This window comes from Talpa europaea (genome assembly GCF_964194135.1).
Source record: "Talpa europaea genome assembly, chromosome: 14".
NCBI classification, from domain to species: Eukaryota; Metazoa; Chordata; class Mammalia; order Eulipotyphla; family Talpidae; genus Talpa; species Talpa europaea.
Genome location: NC_140082.1, coordinates 37184625 through 37207025, shown reverse-complemented (window position 1 = coordinate 37207025; position 22401 = coordinate 37184625). Strand labels below are relative to the sequence as shown.

Here is a 22401-nt window from a genome sequence, read left to right as displayed (position 1 = left end):
AAGATAACTTTCCCTTTTCTGTGCCGGTGACAGAACACAGACTGTCAGAGGCTGAGTGTGCCTGTGAGAGTGATTCTTTTAAAATATCAGCAAATGAACCAGCAAACATGTCATCTCACCTATAGGATCCACAGGGCTTACTCCAACTCATGCTAACACACCCTCCTGGTAGCTGATGAGCAGACCCACACAGTGGAGTGGCTCACTGACCTTCACCTCGGCCTCCTTCAAGTTCCTTGAGAATCTTTACATGGGACCTTTACTTGGGACCTTGGCCATGTCTTCATAGGCATTTCTTCTACCCTGTGCCCCAATGCAAGACAAGATAACCTGGCCTCTCCTGCTAGCTCTTTGGTGAGCCCAAGAGATACTGCGACATAAAGCTTACACTCTCTAGACTTTCAAGGCCCTGGTCCCAGGGCGATGACCTCCTCGGTGAGCTCAGCCCCCAGATTTTCAGATGTTTTCCACCTCTTGACTGTTCACCCTCTAGACTTAGAAGCAGTTCATGGGCCACCATCTTCAATCACTATGCACCTGCCTAACACCACTACAGTTCTCAGAGCATGAAGTGGTCTGCACAGAAACTTCTAGAATTTTCTTCTTCTTCAACCACATTATAAACTTTCACTGAACTTAATACAGTACATGCAGGCAACCCCCAAATTAGGGGACTATTAAGTTTTAATAAATCAGATACCTTCCCTTTCTGGAGCTGGACTCAGATTGCTCACACTGAAGTCCACGCTCCAGACTTACAGCCTGAGAGAGGCATTCAATGCACAAGTATTAAGTCCTGCTACAGGACTTGTCAGTGAGTCTGTAATATAAAAATACAGTTTTGAATAAGGGCCTCATTAATCCACATATGGGTGTCAACTGGTTCCTTGAAAGAACATAACCCACAGCCAGGCTGGTAATGTGACAACTTAGAGAACTAGCCTCTGTTGCTTGCGTGTGTAATGACCTTGTGGACTGCAGATGACCCTGATTGAAAAAAGTAAGATGGAACCAGTCCAAGGGCACTTACAGAACCCTGATTGAAAAAAGTAAGATGGAACCAGTCCAAGGGCACTTACAGAAGTTTGTGTCTTCATTAATCATGATTAGCATGTTAAATCCACCACAGAACTTAAAATAACTGTACTGTGTTAGCAAAAATTCAGAAAGCAAGAATTATAGGCTACATGTTAACATTAATTTTTCATTTTTTTAAAATTGTATCACCTCAAGCTTAGCATGATCAAATGGAATTATTTGCTTCCTACATAGAGTCAACCCCAAGTCCTGTGATGCCTGATAATTCCTCCCATAATCTCAGTCCATGTACTTATTTTTTTTCCTGATGGGGGGAGGAAAAAACACCTACATGCATATACTGTATGTTTTCATAATCTTTATTAAAAAATTATATTTAAATGTTAAAAATTTATATATAATTTACCTATAATAAAAATTTGCAATTTTAAAGCTATAGTTCAGAGGTTTGACAAATGTATAAAGTGGTATTAATTGCTACATCATGATATAAAACATTTCCACCCGCACAGAAAGTTCCGCGATGGCCTGTGCAGGCAGTCCCTGCCCCAATGCTGGCTGCACCTGCCTCCTATCACTAGATTTTTGCCATTTCTAAGGTTTTGAATAAATAAATTGACTTATTCCATAGGTATTCTTTCATGTCTGACTTATTTCATCTGGACAATGCTTGTGAGATTTAGCAATATGGAGCAGAGCCATATCTTATTCCTGTGTGTGCTTGAGTAGTATTTCACCATGTGGATATACCATGCTGATAGAAACTGGGCTGCTCTAAGTTTCGCGCACTGTCAATTTTCTTCTGCAAATACTTAGGAGTAGGACAGCTGGACTTTATGGTATGTCTGGGTTTAGCACAATTAGTCCTTGTCCATGCCTGCACCACAAGGACCGTAGTCACAGCCTTTATCCCTCAAGAGATTGTCTCTCCTGAACTCACAGTGTGGCCTGTCTGCTGTGCTCATTTGCAATCAACCACAGCGCAGTACATTTCAGTAGCAAATTACAGCCCTGGTAAATAAAAGTATTTCCAAATTCATAAAATAAATAGAATTTATAAAGCTACCTCTTTTCTAGTGTAAAACGAATTTTCTGAAAACAAAGTCGAATCTCACAGCTGACCCTTTCCATCACAACAAATGTAGAACTTTGTAGATGCCCTGTAAATATCTGTTCGTTGAAATAATTCTTGGCTCCAACTGTAAACTCAATATAAAGGTCACTGGGGTTGTGAAGGCTACGAATTACTAAATACAAAGTATATATCTGACCTTTTTCATAGATCTGCTGCTTGTCTTTTGGAGAAAGGGAATTGACCTTTTCCTTTAGTTTTTCGGTTTCCATTTGTGCTTGTTTCTCAGAATACTTGTCATCTGGTTTCATTGATAAAGTTAACTTATGCTGATTATTCTGCAATAACCAGAAAACATAAAACCAATTAAAACAAGACTGTATTAAATCCTGACATGCTGAACCACTTCCGCAGTATGCTCTTGGGCCACGGTTCACTTTTCCCATTTTAAAGTGCCCATAACAGAACTCACGTCCAGGGTGGCTTTTCACAGAGTACCTGAGCCACGTGAAATTCTCACAACAATACTGACCACATGGTAAACATGTAATTCAATATACTGCTATCACCCCCAGCAAGCTGACATTTCGATGCTAGGCTGGTAAACAGTGACTTATGTTGATTATGTAATAATTAAGATAATTATTATTAAATTTACTGTCTTAACCACAAATATACCATATTTAACATTTTTACACCTTGATTATACCAAAAATTTCATTTTAAAATATTAATCTTTGACTTTCAACTGACTCAGAACAGAATAATTTTATTCAGTCTTCATTACTCAATGTTAGTTTCTCAAAGGGTGGAATTAAATTCTCCATCAATATAAATTATGATGTTGACATAATATGAAAATATAGGTGAAATGATTATGCCTCCCTTCTTATTTCAACAATTAAATAAAGTGTTCACCTGTAATACTACAGAGAGGTGAGAGAAGAACACAGGAGCTTGATGCAAAGCCTCAACTTAGAGAAATCTCTAAGTCCTGAAATCAAGTCCTGATTGATTTCAGCATAGACAACATTCAGGTTCACCACGGCTCTCACAGCAAGCTCTACCACACTAATGCCTATACCCCAGAGAACACAGACCAGGTGCAAACACTCAGAAGTCTAAGGAAATGAGCAAGCAAACATTCTTCATAAAAATAACCTGAATATTCACACTCAGGTGGTCTCATATTTCATATAATTTTTCTATTAACAAAATATATACAGATGGTTTGTTTATATGTTCCTATACAAAAATATAAACACTCATATAAAAAAGCTGACTTGCATTAGAATGCAGAAAATACAATCTTTTAGTTAATATCTGCATTTAAATTTTTACTTAGGAAATTATATCACCTTCTTAACAAAAACTGACTTACGCAGATCTTTTTACTAATTTCAGCGATACAAAATCTCCATTTGTCGTACCTTAAAATACTGTTTTACTTTCTCTTGCAAAAACTTAGGATTTTCCTCAAGGCACTTCCTGAATTGAGCCACCTGACCTCCCAGCTTCAGGAGCTCCACAGGGTCCCCATCATGATTCCAGCAGGAAGCTATGTACTGAAACAGAATTTCAAATCCATGATGCACATCACAGTATGCCCTATATTAGCTCAGTAAACATCACAGACATGGCATTAAGACAGTTTCTGTATTTAAAAGTACTACAACGACTGTTAAGAAAAATTGTCACTTTGGTTGGAAGAAAAGGTAAATTCACTTTAAACCTGCTTTTCTCCTAACATGAAAGTACAGTTAATAAATTAATAAGTACAATTACCAACATATCAACAGTTTTCATAAATTCCTACCCAAAATATTCTGCATATATCTTTTACCTAAAAACAAGATATCAGTCATTAAATAAGCTAGTAAAAAATATATATTGTAAAATTAAACTAAATTAAATTTTTATGAGATCCAAAAGAGCATAACTTTCAAGGTTCAAAGGAAAGACACTATGAATTTCAACCTACACTTTCAGAGCTCTCAAGAACTACTGTTCACAAAGATTAAAAAAAAAAAAAAAAAAAAAAAAAAGGAACCATAGGAGCCAACTGAGAAATCACACACCGAGGTCAGGGCAAGCCCAAAGCTGACAGACTGATGCTTCATCTGTATTTCAATTTTATGAAGTAAGGCTTCAATGCGATCATCCTCAAATCCTTTTCTGCAGAGATAAGAAAGAAGTAAGCTGCTGAAAGGACACCAGTGCTTTCACACAAGGAAACAGGGGAATAATGACACAATTAAGTGTGAAGAGATGTTTCTTTTTTCACATGGGGAGGCTCGGGCCCCTCAATGAAACCCAGAAGGCGAGCTAGTCTCTGTGGACGGTGCACTTACTCAGCAACTTCATCAATTGTCCTATCAATGATATCTCGAACTGCCCCGATGTCTTTCTCCGCAATTCCCTGGAGGCCCACGCTGAAGAAGGCCTCCTTGGTGTGGCCACTGTACCTAAATACGAATTAGAAAACGCATCAGAATCCGTAACTTTTGCTTAGCACGTGCACTATGTAAAGAACAAATACTCCACCACAACAGAACTTTAAACTCTCAAGTCTTCCATGAAAAAGCCAATTAAAGCAGTGTCCTCAGATATTTGCTTCAGATCAATCATGTTTACATTCATGTCCTTTTAACATTTCTAAAAGCAATATAATTTAAACACTAGCTACCATAAAAGAATCTAAGAAAAGAGGACTACCAAGTTCTACACAATTCTAGATTTCAAAGACTAAATGTCACCTGACTTTTTGGAACAGGCATCAAACATGCCATTCTGAGATCTTAGAAAATCTGAAAATCTATCTTGTTATTTTGGGGGGATTTTTTGATCAATATACCCTACAGGAGACATAACCAGTTCATACTGGAACCTTAATCTAATGTAGTCAGTGCTGGATTAGGGGAGTGTGGAGGAAGGATCCTCTGACTGTGGGGGTTAAGCCTCCGACATCCCTGACTTCCACCCACCAGATGCCAAGAACTCTCTTCCCCAGTATGACAACCAAAAATGTGTCCAGACACTAAAATGTCAAAATTGCCTTCAGTTATGAACTGTAATCTGACCTAGTAATAAAACTTACCCAACATCAGGAGAAAAGTCTGTGCCAAGTCCAGATTCAATCAAGGCTTTGTAGAAGGGGGAGTTGGGTCCACCAATCAAGAGCGAAGACAACAGACTTAACGTGAAGGCTTCAAATGTATCAGTGATGCTTCATTAAAATAAAAACATAGAGTTGGGAGGGGAGGGAGCATTGGTCCTTAAATACATTTTTAAAATCATCAAAAATCACTAATTGACTTGGTTATTTCTAAAGAAGCTGAAGTCTACTAGAAAGCATTTTCATTTCAATCTCTATTTTAAATCATATATTTCTATTAGCAAAAACATATATTTCTATTCAATCTCTATTTTAATTTATATACTTCTATTAGCAAAAAAGAATAATATTATTGTGCTTGCAAAGTTTTTATATACTACACTGCTTTGTTTTTTTTTTTTTTTGGTTCAAGACCAAAAAGTTGGCGTAGCTGCACATCAAATGTGATGGCTTGACCATGTTCAAACACTCTGACATTTACTATTTAAGTTGCATTTGCACCACCAGCATTAAAGCGAGGCAAGAAGTAGGTAGGACGTGATGTTGGACAGCTGAGGAGACATCCCAAGACAGCAGAGGAGCCTTCTTCCTTTCCTGCGGACCGTCCAGGGACCCTATCTCTAACTGAGTCGTGTGTGCCACGCATGTTCCTGAGGCCAGTACTCACACTGCTCTTCCCTGCTCCACGGCATCTGTGATCCCCAAATGAGGCCAGTACTCACACTGCTCTCCCCTGCTCCACAGCATCTGTGATCCCCAAATGTTAACAATGTTTTGACTCAATCTTTTCTTTACAGGAATGAACCCTAAAGTGTAATAAATCTATGACTTCTCTTCTTGATGGCTACCAAAGCAATTTCACCTAAAACAACTTAAGATAATGCTAAAATCCCGGATCCCCAGATCGTAACCACGCATCCATTTATTCTTGATTGGCAAAGTCACCTCCACGCTCTGGTGCCCAGCACATGATCCAACTGTTCCCAACAACAGGAATTTCCACAGTGACACTCACTCTGGTAGGAGGAAACTGACACTGATAGTTGTCTGTTTAGAGGAATCTGCAGCCAGTGAGTCTGGGCTACATGTGATCTGGAACTCCCTCTGCAAGACAACGTGATGCTTTTTAAGCTCGCATAGAGTAAGAATTAACAGGTTTATACTGGCACAGGTTATCTGGATTGAGAAAATGGTACAAGAAATGCTTTTCATTAAATTTACTTTCTTTTCAAACAATCATTCGTTAGGCTTGAGAAGTTCTTAATACACTGCAGAGACCACAACCTCTCAAAGTCCTATTGCTGATACACAGTTCTGGCCTTCATCTTAATGTATTTCATAGACATGGTAAAAACTTGAGCAAGCACTTACAGGTTTATCCCAAGGCTTCTGAGCTGGCACTGCGGTTTTTGGCTCAATTCTTTGAAATTTACTCAAGGCTTCTTCATGAATTTGTTTCAGATGCTGTTCTAATGGAAAATTTCCATAAGTGAAGAACCTGAAAATTTTGAGACTCTATCAGTCTACTTTATTTTAAAAGATTAGAAAAACAAATGGCTTTTGTATGAAAGGGAAGGTATATAGTGTATAGCAGATGATATGTCAGTTTCCATACCAAAAAGAACTCTACAAAAACACATTCTTTTCTATTTAGTTTAACTACAAACAGCAAACAGAAGCATTTACTGCTACAACTGTTTCACAAACACAACACAAATTAAACAGAAGCAATTAATGAAATCTGGTAAAAATTGTTCTTTATCTTCTGTCAAATCTGCTGTAAAGACATAAAACCAAGTAAGTTATACACTAAATTATTTTAAGATTTGGCTACGGTCATAGTCATATATTAATGCATCTAAGACTGACAAACGAAAGAATTTCATGAAGTTTCATTTTAGGATGTAAGTTTCAGGTTACACATTTTTAGGACAACATATTCCTTCAAATGGACAAAAGGTATTACAACGGTACAGGTGACCTTTTTATTTACTATATTGTGGTTTAAGCTATGGTTATGGTTTTGGGAACTAGTATACTAGTCTTCAGAAATTTCCACTCAAAGGTCTAGAAGTGATAACATGGAACAAAGCCCACCCAAATGCTGGTATAAATGCCCTTTTCCATTCAGTGAACTCCTCAGAGAAATGCACACTACAATCCTGAAGCAGAGTGAGTCTGGGTGGGGGTGTGGACCAGAAACCACTTACTAAAGACAAAAGAACTGCCAGAAAGACAGCGCAGGTTAAAAAGAACACCCTTGGATTATAGTTGGGGCAATCTGAGCATAAAAAAGTTAAGATTCCAGGACTCCCTGGTGGCACGTGTGAAAGTCTCAGTGCTACCAAGCTATCGCTAGCCACTGCAGCATGAGTTTGAACCCCGGCCAGGAAGCTACCCACATGGCACAGCAGACCACTCCTGGCTCGCCCATTGCTCCCCTCAGCAGTGTATTTTGGTAGATCCACCTGTTCTGCTCCCTTCTCTATCTCTAGTGAAACTATTCACCCCCCAAACCTCTAGTCAACACCCCAGTTCTTGTATGTATAAATAAAATTCAAAAAAAATTAAATATTCCATTTGATTATATAACCTCAAATACCTAACATATATTAACAATATTTCTTTGAAGTCAAAATAGTATTAAAAAAGTAAAATAAGCCAAACAACACTTTTTAAAAAAGTTCCTTCTGTTGTCACTGGAGGAGCTGCTGCTACCATCTCCCCTAAAGCTGGACAGTAAAGGTGGAGAATCACTGTCTTTGCCATCAGCAATATTTCAGGGTAACCCACAGCCCCACTAATGGGAAGAAAGCACCTCTTTACAGAAGCCCAGATAATAATTTAAAAGAAATAAATTTGCAAAAATTTTAGGAAAATTTGCAAACTACACTAAAGGAATTGCTCTTGGCATCAGTCATCAATGATATAACAGGAACAGGTTGATGAGAAACTCAATATTCACAAGGCACCTGTTAGGGTTGTGGGAGAAAATCAGGTTTGAAGAGAGGGGTCTGAGCCAGCAAACAGGCTTTGGCATCTCCACTGTCAATAAGCAGGTAGAATACAGACATAGCAGGTGATATACATCTATGAAGGAAAAGCATGTTCAGCTCTGAGGAAACAAGGGAACGTGTCCCCAGTGCCACAGAGAGGCAGTCGGATGGTCCAGGTAACAAAGTCCAGAGGAAGCCTTGGTCTGATGTGTTTAACTTGTCAATGATAATAAGAATGAAGACTTAAAAAACAAAGAGATACACAGACAAAGCAGGCTCATGGGGATCAAAAGAACATCTGGGGACAACCAGGAACTGTGAATTTAGAATAGAGTAGAACGTGGTTTTAGGTAAGTACTCTATGTGATTAAATGTGAAACTGCTATTTTCTTTTTTTTTTTAATAGAGGCATGTTTTATTTATTTATTTATTTGTTTGTTTTGTTTTGTTTATACATGCACTGGGTACAGTCAGAAGCGCGGGAGGGTGAGAGAATTCACCTGAGCCAGAACGGGGAGCAGAGCAGGCAGAAGGACCGAAGTACACTGCTGAGGGGAGCAGCGGGCGGCAGGAGAGGTCTGCGTGCCATGTAGGACCCTCTTCCGGTGGCCGGGGAGCAGCCGGGGATCGAACGGGCGCCGTAGAGGCCGCGGGCAGCTTCGCAACCCAGCACTCAACCGCTGCGCCACCGGGGAGGCCCAAAACTACTATTTTCTTATGTAACAAAATATTCTAGTGTTTTAGGGTCACAATCTAAGTATTAAGGGTAATCATGATGTCTATAATTTCCTGCAAAAAATGTTGGCTAAACTTACCTAGGAAATATTTTTCTGTGTGCTGCAAAGTTTTCATAATGAAAACATTTCTATGAAGCATTCCTGCAAATATGATTTTACATTACTGCTTCATGTCTATAAATACAAGTATTAGTGTTTTATCCTAATACTCTCTGCAGCAAGTGATTTATCAAAAAGTAAGCATGCAAGGCCTAATAGCTGCAACAGCCATGGTGGGACTATGTCTCTGACCAATGGCTGTAGCTCAGAGCTGCCATGTTTTCAGTCCTATGGGGGGCGGGGGTCACAAATAAGCACAGATATAGGAGAGGGGTTGACTGGGTCATCTTCCAGGAGTGTATTACCATCACAGAGTATGACTGAAGACTTATCTGCGCTTGTAAAAATCAGAAAAGCAATTTATTACTGAGCTAAGACTCTCATCTAAATCAATGTCTCAAGCACACATTTTTCAGCCAAATGTGAAGAAGCATGAATTCAGTGTAAGAAAATGCAAGCATGTCAACTCTCAACATCCCACCATGTTAACTTTAGAAAGGGAATGCTACCTGGCATTACTAGGGTGATAATGCGTAGCATGAAACTGTTTAAGTTGCTCCCACGTGAGGTCTGGGATGCACAGAGGATCACCCCCAGAGATCACTGAGTACGTGTGGTCAGGAAGAAGTCGATTTTGAAGGTGTTGCGAGAATATCCTCTCATTATCTGTCTTCAGATTAAAAAACATAAACAAAATACAGATGTAAAATAACACACCTACACTATCCCATTATATTACAGCAAATTAATCGCCTCCTAGGAGCATATACCTATATCTTACAAGTGTAACCATTCTAAGGGTAAACAAGAGACATGCATATGCTATTAACAAAGCACTTGATTCACTCAGTCTATGCTCGGGATGCAGGGACTGGCTCCAATGGAAGAAGGCTATCTGCACTGGGCAACGAGTAACTGTATAGCTGAGGGGAGAGGAAGGGCACTGCAACAAGGAGGTATAGACCAGCATTCCTTCTTCTATGTGCTGTGTGAAAGGGGGGTTCTTGGGTTTCCAGAGGGAAAACTGTCCCCCTAATCAAACTTCAAGGCAGTACTTGTAAGAAATGATGCCCGAATTGAGTATCAGAGGATGAGAATAAGCTGCCAGCTATACGAAGTGGCAGGCAAGGGAGAAGGAACAGCTCTGTACACTCAGTCCCACACATGTCTGGGCAGATCTCAAAGGTCAAGAGGGATTGGGAGGGCAATCATTAGAACCCAAAATTAAACGAGCCCCCAAAGGAAGGATATGCCAGCATTTCTTCTTCTATGTGCTGTGCAAAAGGGGGGTTGTTGGGTTTCCAGAGGGAAAACTGTCCCCCCAATCATGTAGATTTCTTGATTATGTGTCTGTATGTGTAATTTTTCTGTTTTAGAAATTAAAATCAAGATATTTAAAAATAATTACTTATTTACTTAATCCATCATTACATGCTAACACAAGCATTTTCTGAAAAATACTTTTTATAACAAAACGAAAATTATTTAGAAGAATGCACTGTCTGCATATGTTGCAAATCTCTTTAATGTATGGCTTAATAGAAGGAGTTGGATTCTTATACCTACTTCTCTATCCCATAAATTGCATTATCGCACCTCACATAATACAGCTTTGGGGAAACTCCACTAATAACTTGGGCAAGAATAGAAGCCATGTTAGTGCTGTCAGATGTTCTTGTCTTGCAGACCTCCTACAGAGCATACACTAGAAGCCCCCAAGTTACAGTTTGAGAACTATTAGTCCAGAAGATTAGATTCCAGAATGCTGGAAGCTGGTCCTTCCATTGTCCCAGTTTCTACTCAGAGAACTTTTCCCCCAAATAATTCATGAAGTCCCATACAGTAGGAATACTAAGTGACACAGTAAAATGTCAACTCTCTTTCAAGCCTACATATTTCAATATTTTATAAGATAATTCAGCGCAATATAAAAAGAAAATACTCACAAATGCTCCCTTCATTTCATTAAAGACGACACCTTTAAAGATCAAGGGCGTTTGGGGGTCACTGGGGTTCTCATGCTCTAGTCGCCATCCTTCTTGCCTACATAACAATAAATAATTACTTGATGATAGTGACACTAACATGGAAGTCTAAAAGCAACAAACGAATACATACCAGAAATCTAGTTCCCGCAAGCAAGGAAAAAAGGTTGCATCCAAGTACACAGAGAGCAGGTTCTGGAAGTCCTTGGGATTTTGTGTGGAAAATGGGTACAGGGTATAATCACTAGCTGGGTACAAATGAAAAGTAAGATTTTAAAACAGAACAGATTTCCGCAGGAATGATTCACTTCTAGCCTCCACTCACCCGCACAGAGGGGCGCTACCTCTCTGACCCTGCTCGCCTCTCCTGCCAGGTTCAGCTCTGTGCAGGGGACAGCAGCACTGATCAGTGACCTCACAAGCTAAAGAGACACCATCCTCTGTAGTACTCTGTGCACTCCCTCAGCCTCTTCACTATCCTATTTGCTAAAATTAAAACTCCAACACCATCAACATAAGAGACCAAACGTAAAGCAATATTTCCAAAATTGTTTTGACTTTCTCCATAAATAAACGCAGATGTCTTTTTCTAAAACTCCAGTTCTTATAATCTGGTCATGATGTAAAATTTTATTTAATTCTTTCCGACATCTTTCAAGCAGACTAGAGAATGGTAACTTCCTTCTATGAGGTGTCAACTACCCACTTTTATCTTAGAAACTAGGTAAATTCAGGTAGGTGTGTCCTACAGACCCACACCAGCGTTGGTTCAGGATGTTGAGGATATTCAGGATGTTGGTTCAGGATGCCTTACCTGTGAAGGCGTTCATGAACGTGGACAAGGACCTATTTAACATCTTGAAGAAAGGATCTCTACATGGGTATTTCTGAGAGCCGCACAGGACCGTGTGCTCCAGAACGTGTGGCACGCCAGTGCTGTCCATGGGGGTGGTGCGGAACTGCACGCTGAGGGGAAGCAGAGACCAATGTGAAAGGTCAGGCTTCATACTGGCCAGTATAGAACACAGTCTTAACATTACCTCAGATTATTAATCATTATGTCAGTCTCGACATGCTGTCTGACTACAATGTATAAAGTCACTGATTCCGACTGTGTAGTTGAGGATATAAATCCATTCAATCATTCACTTTGTATTATTAGGATGCTGTTAATAAACATACAAGTGAGCCATTAAACTTCTCAATTTAAACTTCTTAGTATGTGGTGGATATTCTATATAGAAACATTCAACAAGTTCTTAGAACACAGCACATACCTGAACAAGTTGTTTGAATCCTCTCTGGCCAGGTGTAAGTATCTGGCCCCCGTGTTGTCATGGTTGAGTTTCACAGCTGTTAAGAACAGTTCAGGGATAGATGTTACCTAGATTAACAAGAAAAATGTGAGCAGTTGAGATGGAAAAGGCATTCAGGGCAGTTACATCATGTACAGGGAGCTGGCTTGGCTGCTCTCTTGTAACACACGGAAACACAGGCTCAAAGAGATGACCCAGCTCTCTGACGTCACAGAGCCACCATCCAGGCCCTCCAAGTCGAGCATACTGGCTGCCCTGAAGGCATGTCACCATCACTGTGATGTCTGCTGTCTCACACTTCCACCCACCCTCCCACTGAATGCTTGGAATAATACCCTGCCGGGAGGTCAATAAACAAACGAAGCTTAGGCTAGGGCAGATGAAGGAAGCTGTAGGGACTGAGCTTGGCTTCATCTCATTTATGAGGAGAGTTCAGTAGTGAGCCAGGCTAGCAGCAGTTACTCATTCCTTAGAGCAAGACATGGAGGGTCTAAATCAACCCCCCTCCCAACTTTGAGATAATGTCTTGCTTGAGTTCCACTGTCCTTGATACTGAAATACGTACCTTACCATCTGACTATGTCAGGGCCCCTCTCTTCAATCCTGATACTGGATCATTGCGACACCACACAGCTTATCAAACCCCCTTTCAGAGACGGTAAAAATAAAGTGTCTGAATTTGCAAAGCAAGTTACTAGCAGGGCTAAGGTTAGAACCTGGGCCTCTGAGCTGCTCTGAGAGCCTTACTAACACAAAGGACCTGCTTAAAGGGAACTGCTAAGGCCTGCATCTCAGAGTTGACAGCACTTTGGAAGTGATCAATTAGTTACAATGAGTAGATACACTGTCTCATGAGAGTTTTTATAGTTAGAGTTTATCATAAGAATGTACAGAACTTGAGAAATAAAGAAAAAGAATCTACTATTCTGCATAATGTCCTCTAACAATAACAGTTGTATTACAAATTCAAACTGCTCTGTATAGCCTTTCAGGACTTTACAAATGCTGGCACACTGTCAGGAATCTAGGCTGCAGTCAAACTAAATGACTCACCTTCCTGGGCCCTGTCACTGGCCCTGCTCCTGTCCTGCTAACAGACAGATGGAGTTCTGTCTAAACATAAAGGCCCCTTCCCAGAGACTAATCCCTCCCCAACCCAGCAGCACTGCCTTCCTGCTCTCTGTACTTCCACCTTGCTGTTCCTCACACTGCTCCTTGTATTACAGCTGTACGTGTGTCCTTCTAGACTGAGAGCCATCTGCTTTTGTATTTGTTAGAGCTTGATGCCAACAGAGTGAAGTCAACAACTAGACAATTAAGTGAAGTACACATCTCTCAATTATTGCAATAAAGCAAGAAAGACGTGAAAGTTTAAACAAAAACAAAAACCAAGTGAAATCCATTTTAACATACAGATAAGTAAATATAGGTCCACAAACTCTTATCTATAATTCTGAAAATCGAATGGCTCAACAACAGAATTTGCCTAAGTTTGAAACAGATTTACTGGATAGTACAAGCAGACCGAACAGTGCGGAGCATTTGGTGTATTCAGCTTAGTAGTGACAAAAAAGCGGTATGTCTGAGTGCAGATACAGTCTTTCTAAAATCAGAAAAAAAAGTCAGGTACAGGGAAAGGAGTGAGGACCTGGACTTATTTTACAAGCAGAAAATTCTGTCATTTGCAATTTCCCTTCAGCTGGACACCTATTGGAAACAGGAGAAGCCAGGCCCTGAGGACACAGACAGAAACAGAGTCTGCTCTGGAGGACGCTATAGTGCAGCAGAAGTCGCATCGACACACGAACACACAAGGGCCATCCCTGCGCCATACCTGGCTCACAGTGAATCCGTGGATCTTTTCTCCGACTTCATACTTTAGCGCCTTCCCACAGGCAGTGTTACTACTCCCCCACCTCCAAGATTTGAGGATGGCATTGCTATGTTATAGGAGAATAATCAAAATGATTATTACATAATGTATGACAACAACGGTACCATGTTGCAATGTGAAAAAACAATGTGAAAATATTGCCATATAATCAAGATAATTAATTCAAAGAAAATAACTGAATCACATCTTCCTTTTCAGATAATTGACTCCCAGTAATATTCTTTCATTCTAATGCTTTTATCTCTCAACACAGCTAAGAAGCCATAATATAAACTAATAAATATGAAAAGCTATTGTTACAAATTTATAAATAAATATAACATAGTTATGATGCCAGTTTCCCTTAATTTGTATAAAAAACTGTCATGTCAAAATGGCTTCTTCCACACAGTATTACAGGAAACTCGAACTACAACAAAGTCTCATTGCACACCTACCAAATTTGTAAAAATTAGGAAGTCTAGTATCACCAGAACTCCCATCCATTACTAGTAGGAGTGCAAACGTTGGACAACTTTGGGGCAGCATCTGGCATTATTTAGATTAGTAATTCATCCAGCTATATGTACATGTTCTTATCACTAATCATAAGAGCCCAACACTACACCAACTCAGCCATTCATAAGAGAACAGATACATCATAGATTATTCAATCAATTAAAAAAAATAAACTTAGCTGTAAGATGTGGGTCACATAATGCTGAACAACAAAAACAAAAATACAAAGGCTACACCCAGTATTTTAGACAGGTGTTATTCACACAGCTAACACTCCATCTATCCTAGGAATGTAGATAAGTGGTAAAAACAGAAAAACAATCATTTCTGTTAGGACAGTGATTACATCTAAGAGGGAAAGGAAGACAAGCTAAGATTGGCTAGAGCAACCTTAAGCTGTGTAGTGGTCCCACAACTTATTTTAAAATTATTGTTCTCTCCACTGCATTGTTGCACAGGATTTTCCATATTAACTTTATACCCAACAAATACCCCTCACAAATACATTTCTTTAAAAGATATATATAGAAGAGAAAAAGACTAAGTCAATATTATGGAGATCTTCTATAAAACTGTTTTCCTTGTCAACTTAGAAAATTCTAGAATTATGGGCTGAAGTATTTTAAGCATACAATCACAAAAAGAAAATGCTCATCTGAAGGTATATAAAATGCTGGAAACAAGGGGGGAATCCCTGATATACCTTCTGGTAAATATTTAAATGTGGGAACAATATTCCTACTGGCAAACTCAAACACATCATACGGGTACCCCCAACAACTGACACCCATATTTCCTCACCAGGGTGAAGAGCAGCTCAACTGTACCAGAAATTAAACAAGGTTTTGTGAATTAGCATGAAACTAAACAACTTAACTTTTTTTAACAAGCAAAATGTTAGCTTAAGGACTCATAGGGTGATGCTCAGTCAAGGTTTGATACTAAAAGTAGTTTTTCCATACATCTAGTCACTTTAAAAATAATTTAATTTCTGGAGGCTACATTTGTATTAAGGACATAGAAACATAAAGGCAAGTACTGCCTGTGGAAGCCTCAGGTCTCTTAAGGACTTTCTACCCACAACAAAAAGAAATGGGAGCAAAGACACTAATTAGAACAAACTGCCAGTTCCTTTATAACACATATTAAAACCCACATCAACGACCAGTGCCACTTCAAAGTACTGACAACCTGTGCTCAGGGCCACCCACTCTGGGACTGCCTCAGGCCCCACAGGAAAAGGGGGTCAGGTCAAAGCAGATCCTTGGGCCTGGCCCAAAATTATCCCAGGTTTTTGTGGCTGCAACTCTGAGGACTGGGACAGGAACTCTTTTGGGGGGAGTGGGGGGAAAAGGAGTGCTCTGAAATTCAGGGGCTAGAAAGGACCCCTCCAGGAAATCCTGGCTAGAGTCCTTGGGCTGGGGTCTGGGTTCCTGGGATACAGGAAAAGCAGACAGGGGGTCCAGGAACCCAAAAGAGGGATAACAAGGTACACTGGGGCCCAAGAGGAAGGGCGTCGACTACTTATGACCAAAGGAGGAATCTCAAGATATGGGAGCCCTCAGACAAGGGGGGTCCCTGGGTGCAGAAGGTCCCAGGCCCCCAAAGGAAAGAGTATGGGAGCCTTCCGACGGGGGAGTTTCTGAGTATGGACACTCCAGGCAATTCTGGACGAGAGGTCTTTGGGTGTCAGTCCCCAGAAAGAAGTTTAAGGGTATGGAAAAAACACATGCTTAAGGGGTCAGGGTACAGGAGGCCCAGAAGGGGAGTTTCAGGATACAGGAGCTTCCAGACCAAGGAGTTTGGGATGAGGGCGATCCCAGGCAAGAGATCAGGAGAACAGGAGCCCCAGAAAACAGGCTTCAGGATATGGGGGTACAGAAGAGACTTTCGGGTTCGGAGGCTTTACAGCTACAAGCTGCGGCGCTGGACTCTCAAGCTGGGGACCACGAGGTGAAGCCTCCCGGCCCTCCCCACCGCCAGGCCACTCTCAGAACCCCCGTAGCGCGCCCCTCCCAGCCCCGGCGTCTCACCCGCCGCTCAGCCTCCTGAGGGCACCCCGCGCCGGGCATCCGCAGCGCCACATGGCGTGAAACCAGCACGGGGTCAGCGCCGCGAGCCCACTTAACCAGACGCCCTGCGCGGGGGCGGGGCGCGGCGGCGCGATCCCATTGGCCGACGCCGAGGCGACGCCCTCGGCAATAGGCTGGCGAGGAAAGGGGCGGGCTCCGGTCCGCGGAGGGGGACTCCCCAGCGCGGGGCGGGCGGGGCATCAAGGGGCTGGGCATCAAGGAGCTGGGCATCAAGGGGCGGGGCTCCCAGACACGCCTGGGGCGGGCACTAGGGGAGGAGACGCGGGGCGAGCGGCGGGCTGCAGGGAGAGGCGGGGTCCGTGTGGCGAGGGGCGGGCCTGCGCGCCGGGGGCCGGGGTTCTAGGCCAGGGGCGGGATGTGTAATGAGCAAAGCCGTGCGCGCTGGGAGGTGTGGAGTCCTGACCAGCCCAGGGGGCCTTGCTGTCTTCTGGCCCCGGTGTGGGTGATGATCACCTGGAAGGAGGCTGTAGGTCTCAGGCAGTGGAGTGAGAACACCTGCTGGGGACCAGCCCAGAGCCCTAGCCCCGGGCTGGTGGCTTCGTGACCCGGGTCCAGCACTGCACTGGCTGGTTTCCGTGGCCACAATGTCAAGCTCTTTTGAAAGGTCCCCTCCCAGAAGGCCCACAGTAAAGGCAGGACAGCTCAAAGCGCTCACAGGGGCCTCCTTTGGTGGTGCAGCGGTTGAGCGCTGGGTTGCGAAGCTGCTCGCAGCCTCTACAGCGCCGGTTCAATCCCCAGCTGCTCCCCGGCCACCAGAGGAGGGTCCCACATGGCGCGCAGACCTCTCCTGCCGCCCGCTGCTCCCCTCAGCAGTGTACTTGGGTCCTTCTGCCTGTTCTGCTACTTGCTCTGGCTCTGGTGAATTTTCTCACCCTTCCGCGCTTCTGACTGTACCCAGTGCTTGTATAAATAAATAAATCTTAAAAAAAAAAAAAAAAGCGCTCATGGGTGTATTGACTCACCTGCACCTCATGCTGGGTGCATGATTTCTGTGATTTCCAAAGTGCTTGCATGCTCTTCTTGAACCACAGGGCGAGCGAGTGGGCCGGAAGGGCCTGCGACTGTGGGCAAGGAAAGGCTGGGATTCACACTTGGGCACTGTATTGCTATGCCTCGCAAGAAGTCAGGATCAGAAGTTAGATCACATTTTCTCTGAGATTGTGTCTCCTCCCTTTTTCTTAGCCCTGACGCACTAATACTCAGGGATCCAAACTTCCCTCTCACTATTCAGCTCTAAAGAAAGAATGCTCCCCAGCCTTGGTGGCTGTAGGGTCAGGATGGACACTGAGCAGGTTTTCTGATCCAGCAGATCCGGATAAAGAAGGAGTCAGAGTCCTCAGTGGCTCTTGCAGGTTTTTTATTTAGATTACCACGTACACAGCAGGCAGGGACACTGGGGGGCTGGCAGGCCTCCCAGCCCCCAGCAAGTCTTCACTCTATCTGGGCTCTTCGGCCTTCTCTCTCGGCTTCTCTTTCGGCTTCTACTGGCATCCCCATGACGCCTCCCTTAAAAGCATAGTCTTAGCCCAGGTGAATTCCATCTACCAGTGCCCACAACCTACTCCAGGTGCCCGCCATCAGGCATGCATTCAGGACCACAGGGTTCTGTCATCTATCCTGATGGCGGGAGGGCAGAAAAGCCTGACATTTTTCCTTACCCTACAGTGGCGCAAGGGTTAAGATGCAACCTATGAAGCTATCTGCAGCCATTGCAGCACAAGTTTGATCTCCGGTAGGCCAGGAAACAAACCACATGGCACAGCAGACCTCTCCTGACTCACCTGCTGCTCCCCTCAGCAGTGTATTTCAGTCTGCCTGCTCTGTTCCCCACTCTGTCTCTGGTGAATCCTCTCACCACCTGCCCCCACCCCACCACCCCCCTACCCCCCACCCCCGCCTCTGGCCTGTACCCCAGCTCTTGTATGCATAAATAAATCTTTAAAAAAAAAGATGGGGCCTCCCCAGTGGCACAAGGGTTCAGCGCTGGGCTGCGAGGCTGCCCGAAGCCTCTGCAGCGCCAGTTCAATCCCCAGCCGGCTTGCAGGGGTCACACATGGCATGGCAGACCTCTCCTGCCCGTGCCCGCTGCTCCACTCAGCAGTGTCCTTCCGTCCTTCTGTCTGTTCTGCGTCCTGCTCTGTCTCTGGTGAATTCTCTCACCCTCCCACGCTTCTGACTGTGCCCAATGCTTGCATAAATAAATCTTAAAAAAACATTTAAAAAAAGAATGCTAAGGATAGGGGCCTCCCCGGTGGCGCAGCGGTTGAGCGCTGGGTTGCGAAGCTGCCCGCGGCCTCTGCGGCGCCGGTTCGATCCCCGGCTGCTCCCCGGCCACCAAAGGAGGGTCCCACATGGCGCGCAGACCTCTCCTGCCGCCCGCTGCTCCCCTCAGCAGTGTACTTCGGTCCTTCTGCCTGCTCTGCTCCCCGCTCTGGCTCTGGTGAATTCTCTCACCCTCCCGCGCTTCTGACTGTACCCAGTGCTTGTATAAACAAAACAAACAAGCAAACCAGAAAACAAATAAATAAAGCATGCCTCTATAAAAAAATTAAAAAAAAAAAAAAGAATGCTAAGGATAGAGGAGTCATTGGTCTGAACATATAAACACTATGGCAGAAACGTAGAGTGATAACTGTGACAAAAAGTTACCAAATGTCTCCCCCAATCTTCCACACCACGACTGATTCTGCTATTAACCAATTTATTCAGAGGGGAACACAACTGAACCAGAAAAGGTGAGATCAAGAAGCTACTATACAAGCATCCTTCCTGCTTATACCTGTCTTGTGGAGAGAATTTGGGTGATAAATATTATTGAGTCACTACAACATCTCTGTGATCTTGGGGAGACAGTTGGGTGTTATTAACCCTACTGTGAGCGTGAGGGAACTAAAGCATGGGAGGTTATAGTATTTGATCTCTTTGAAGAATAGATGCTATGTAATCCAGTAATTGCCACTTTCTGGTATGTTCCCACAGGATACAGCCTCATTGGTGGCTGATACACACACACGCACACTAAGAATTTATCAACAATTATCTTGAGTATCACTCAATATAATTTTAACACTTGTGTAACCTCAATTCATATTAACATAAATCATTGCAATGCAGAAATGAAAACTAAAAGGATCTGCTGAACAGTATCTTATGTTTCAAAATCTATGTTTAACATTGTTTTAGTAAGATTAGCAAGCGAGCATTTATCAGAATAGATTGTGCTTGTGTAAGGGCAGGACAGGACACAGTGCAGGTTTTCTGATCCCATGCAGACTGGGTAAAGGAGGAGTCAGAGTCCTCGGTAGTTTTGCAGGTTTTTTTATTGGGGTTCACCAGGCATATGGCAGGCAGGGGTGCTGGCTGGGGGGCTGGGAGGCTGGCAGGCCTTCCAGCCCCCAGCAAGTCTTCACTCTATCTGGGCTCTCTAGCATTCGTTCTGCTGCTTCTCGGCTTCTCTTTCGGCTTCTGCTTCGGCTTCTACTGCTGCTTTCTCTGCTTTGGCTTCTGCTGGCGTCCCCATGACGCCGCCCTTAAAAAGCACAGTCTTAACGCAGGTGTATCCCATCTACCTATGCCCACACCCTATTCCAGGTGCCCGCCATCAGGCATGCATTCAGGACAAGGATCCATCATCTATCCTGATGGCGGAAGGGCAGAAAAGCCCGACATTTTCTTTACCCTACAGCTTGGAACTTAGAAAGGCAGTCAATTCAGTGAGTCTTGGAGTGTTATGTATTGAAATGTGTCTCCCCCAAAAGACAAGCTAAAGTCTTAACCCGTGATACCTCAGAGTGTTACATAATTTGGATACAGGGTCTAAATTAGATAACCAGGCTTAAAAGGTTTTCAGGATGGATCGCCAATCCAGTATGACAGGTTTCCTAGACACACAGGTGAATACCAAGATGGGGGCAATAATTAGGGTGATATATGTATAAGCCTAAGAAAATCAAGGTTTACTGGCAACACCTGATGCTGGGTAGTGGCCTGGAGTAGTTCTCTCTCACCTTAGAATGAACCAGTCCTGCCAATAGCTTTATCTGGACTTCTAACCTCCAGAACTATGAGACAATAAATTGTTCTAAGCCACCTATTTGGTGGCACTCTGTTAGCAAAGAGGTCAAGATTCTTTCACCTCTAAATGAAAAACAGGAAATGGTTTAAATGAATATGTTGTTTTCCAGGATTGCAGGTCATAGACATAATGCATGCTTTTTGAAATCCTTTATTTCTGAATATCTCAAACTACAAGTGATTATTATTAGAAATGCAAAATAAGGAATTAACTCGGTGCTTTCAAATTTAGGATGATAGAAATGAGTAAAATGCAATAAACTCAATGCTAATAACCTGGTATTAAGTATCCCCATACTCTTCAGAGTACCTAGGCCCCAACACTTCATTTTATTTTTTCACACAGCAAAGACTTCTTGTGTGTCACTGTAGAGGGCAGGACTGGGCACAGTGCAGGTTTTCTGATCTCATGCAGACCAGGTAAAGGAGGAGTCAGAATCCTCAGCGGTTTTTTGCAGGTCTTTTATTGGGGTTCACCAGGCATATGGCAGGCAGGGATGCTGGGGGGCCGGGAGGCTGGCAGGCCTCCCAGCCCCCAGCAAGTCTTCACTCTATCTGGGCTCTCCGGTGTTCTCTGCTTCTCTTTCGGCTTCTGCTCTTCTCGGCTTCTGCTCGGCTACTTGGCTACTCCTGCTGCTCTCTTGGCTTCTCTTTCATTCTTGGCTTCTGCTGCTGCTTCTTCTGGCGTCTCCGTGACATTTTCTTTACCCTACAGTCACCTACTTGCCAACCACCGAGTTTGGCTACTGATGAGTCTGAATACAGCATTTCATCATTCTGTTGAAGCTGCAAAAATGGGCTCATCTGTGAAAAGAGAGACAGGATTAAGACTTTCTTCAAGTCTACCTTCTACACTAACTTTCCATAGTTTTATTATCTTGGATCTTAATTGTAACATAATCACTTCAACTTTCAGCTTTATTTTATGTCTTTAGTTTAAAATGACTCACTAAGAAATTCGGATTAATTTGGCAGATTTGGATTTCATTTCTGCTTCTAGATAAATTCCCTTTTAATGGCAAGCAGCTCTTCCCTTGAATTAATGTAAACAAGTCTTTTAAGTAGTTGTTAGAACACTTGAGCTATTGAGATTCCTCTTAACTAATGCCCTTCCTAATAATTAAAAAAAACTTTACAAAATTGCATACGCATTTGGAAATATACATATATTTTCATACATCTGTGGGAAAAATTCCAAGATTAATCATTATTAAAGAAACCATACATTAAAATAACAATGGGTATCATTTCAGTTATCAGATAAATAGTTTGATAAAACTTAAGACAAGTGAGATTTGTGGCTTTAGGAGGCTCAGAGTACTATGTCGTACTATATATTTTCTTTAACTTTTGGAAAGCTTTTTGGCATTATTGTATAAATTTTAAAAGCGTGTAATTTTCCACCAGGAGCTTCATGAAAATTATCCGACTGCTTTATTTTCATCAGTACACAATGATGTATAAATAAAGATATTCCTAGCAGC

At 42.6% G+C, this 22401-nt stretch overlaps 1 protein-coding gene across 1 annotated transcript in view; it reads right to left on the bottom strand.

The window, feature by feature from the left end:
* The window catches only part of PITRM1 (pitrilysin metallopeptidase 1), a gene marked incomplete at both ends in the record, with an annotated part of 28196 nt that extends 11360 nt beyond the window's left edge, over positions 1-16836 (bottom strand). The window contains 14 exons of the mRNA XM_084253031.1: positions 2310-2448; positions 3541-3675; positions 4189-4285; positions 4462-4575; positions 5208-5336; positions 6241-6329; positions 6597-6723; positions 9567-9727; positions 11004-11100; positions 11176-11290; positions 11857-12008; positions 12320-12426; positions 14193-14298; positions 16784-16836. Coding sequence (XP_084109157.1) covers positions 2310-2448; positions 3541-3675; positions 4189-4285; positions 4462-4575; positions 5208-5336; positions 6241-6329; positions 6597-6723; positions 9567-9727; positions 11004-11100; positions 11176-11290; positions 11857-12008; positions 12320-12426; positions 14193-14298; positions 16784-16836 — 1621 coding nt within the window. The remainder of the gene's footprint in view (positions 1-2309; positions 2449-3540; positions 3676-4188; positions 4286-4461; positions 4576-5207; positions 5337-6240; positions 6330-6596; positions 6724-9566; positions 9728-11003; positions 11101-11175; positions 11291-11856; positions 12009-12319; positions 12427-14192; positions 14299-16783) is intronic.
* Positions 16837-22401: the final 5565 nt, after the last annotated feature.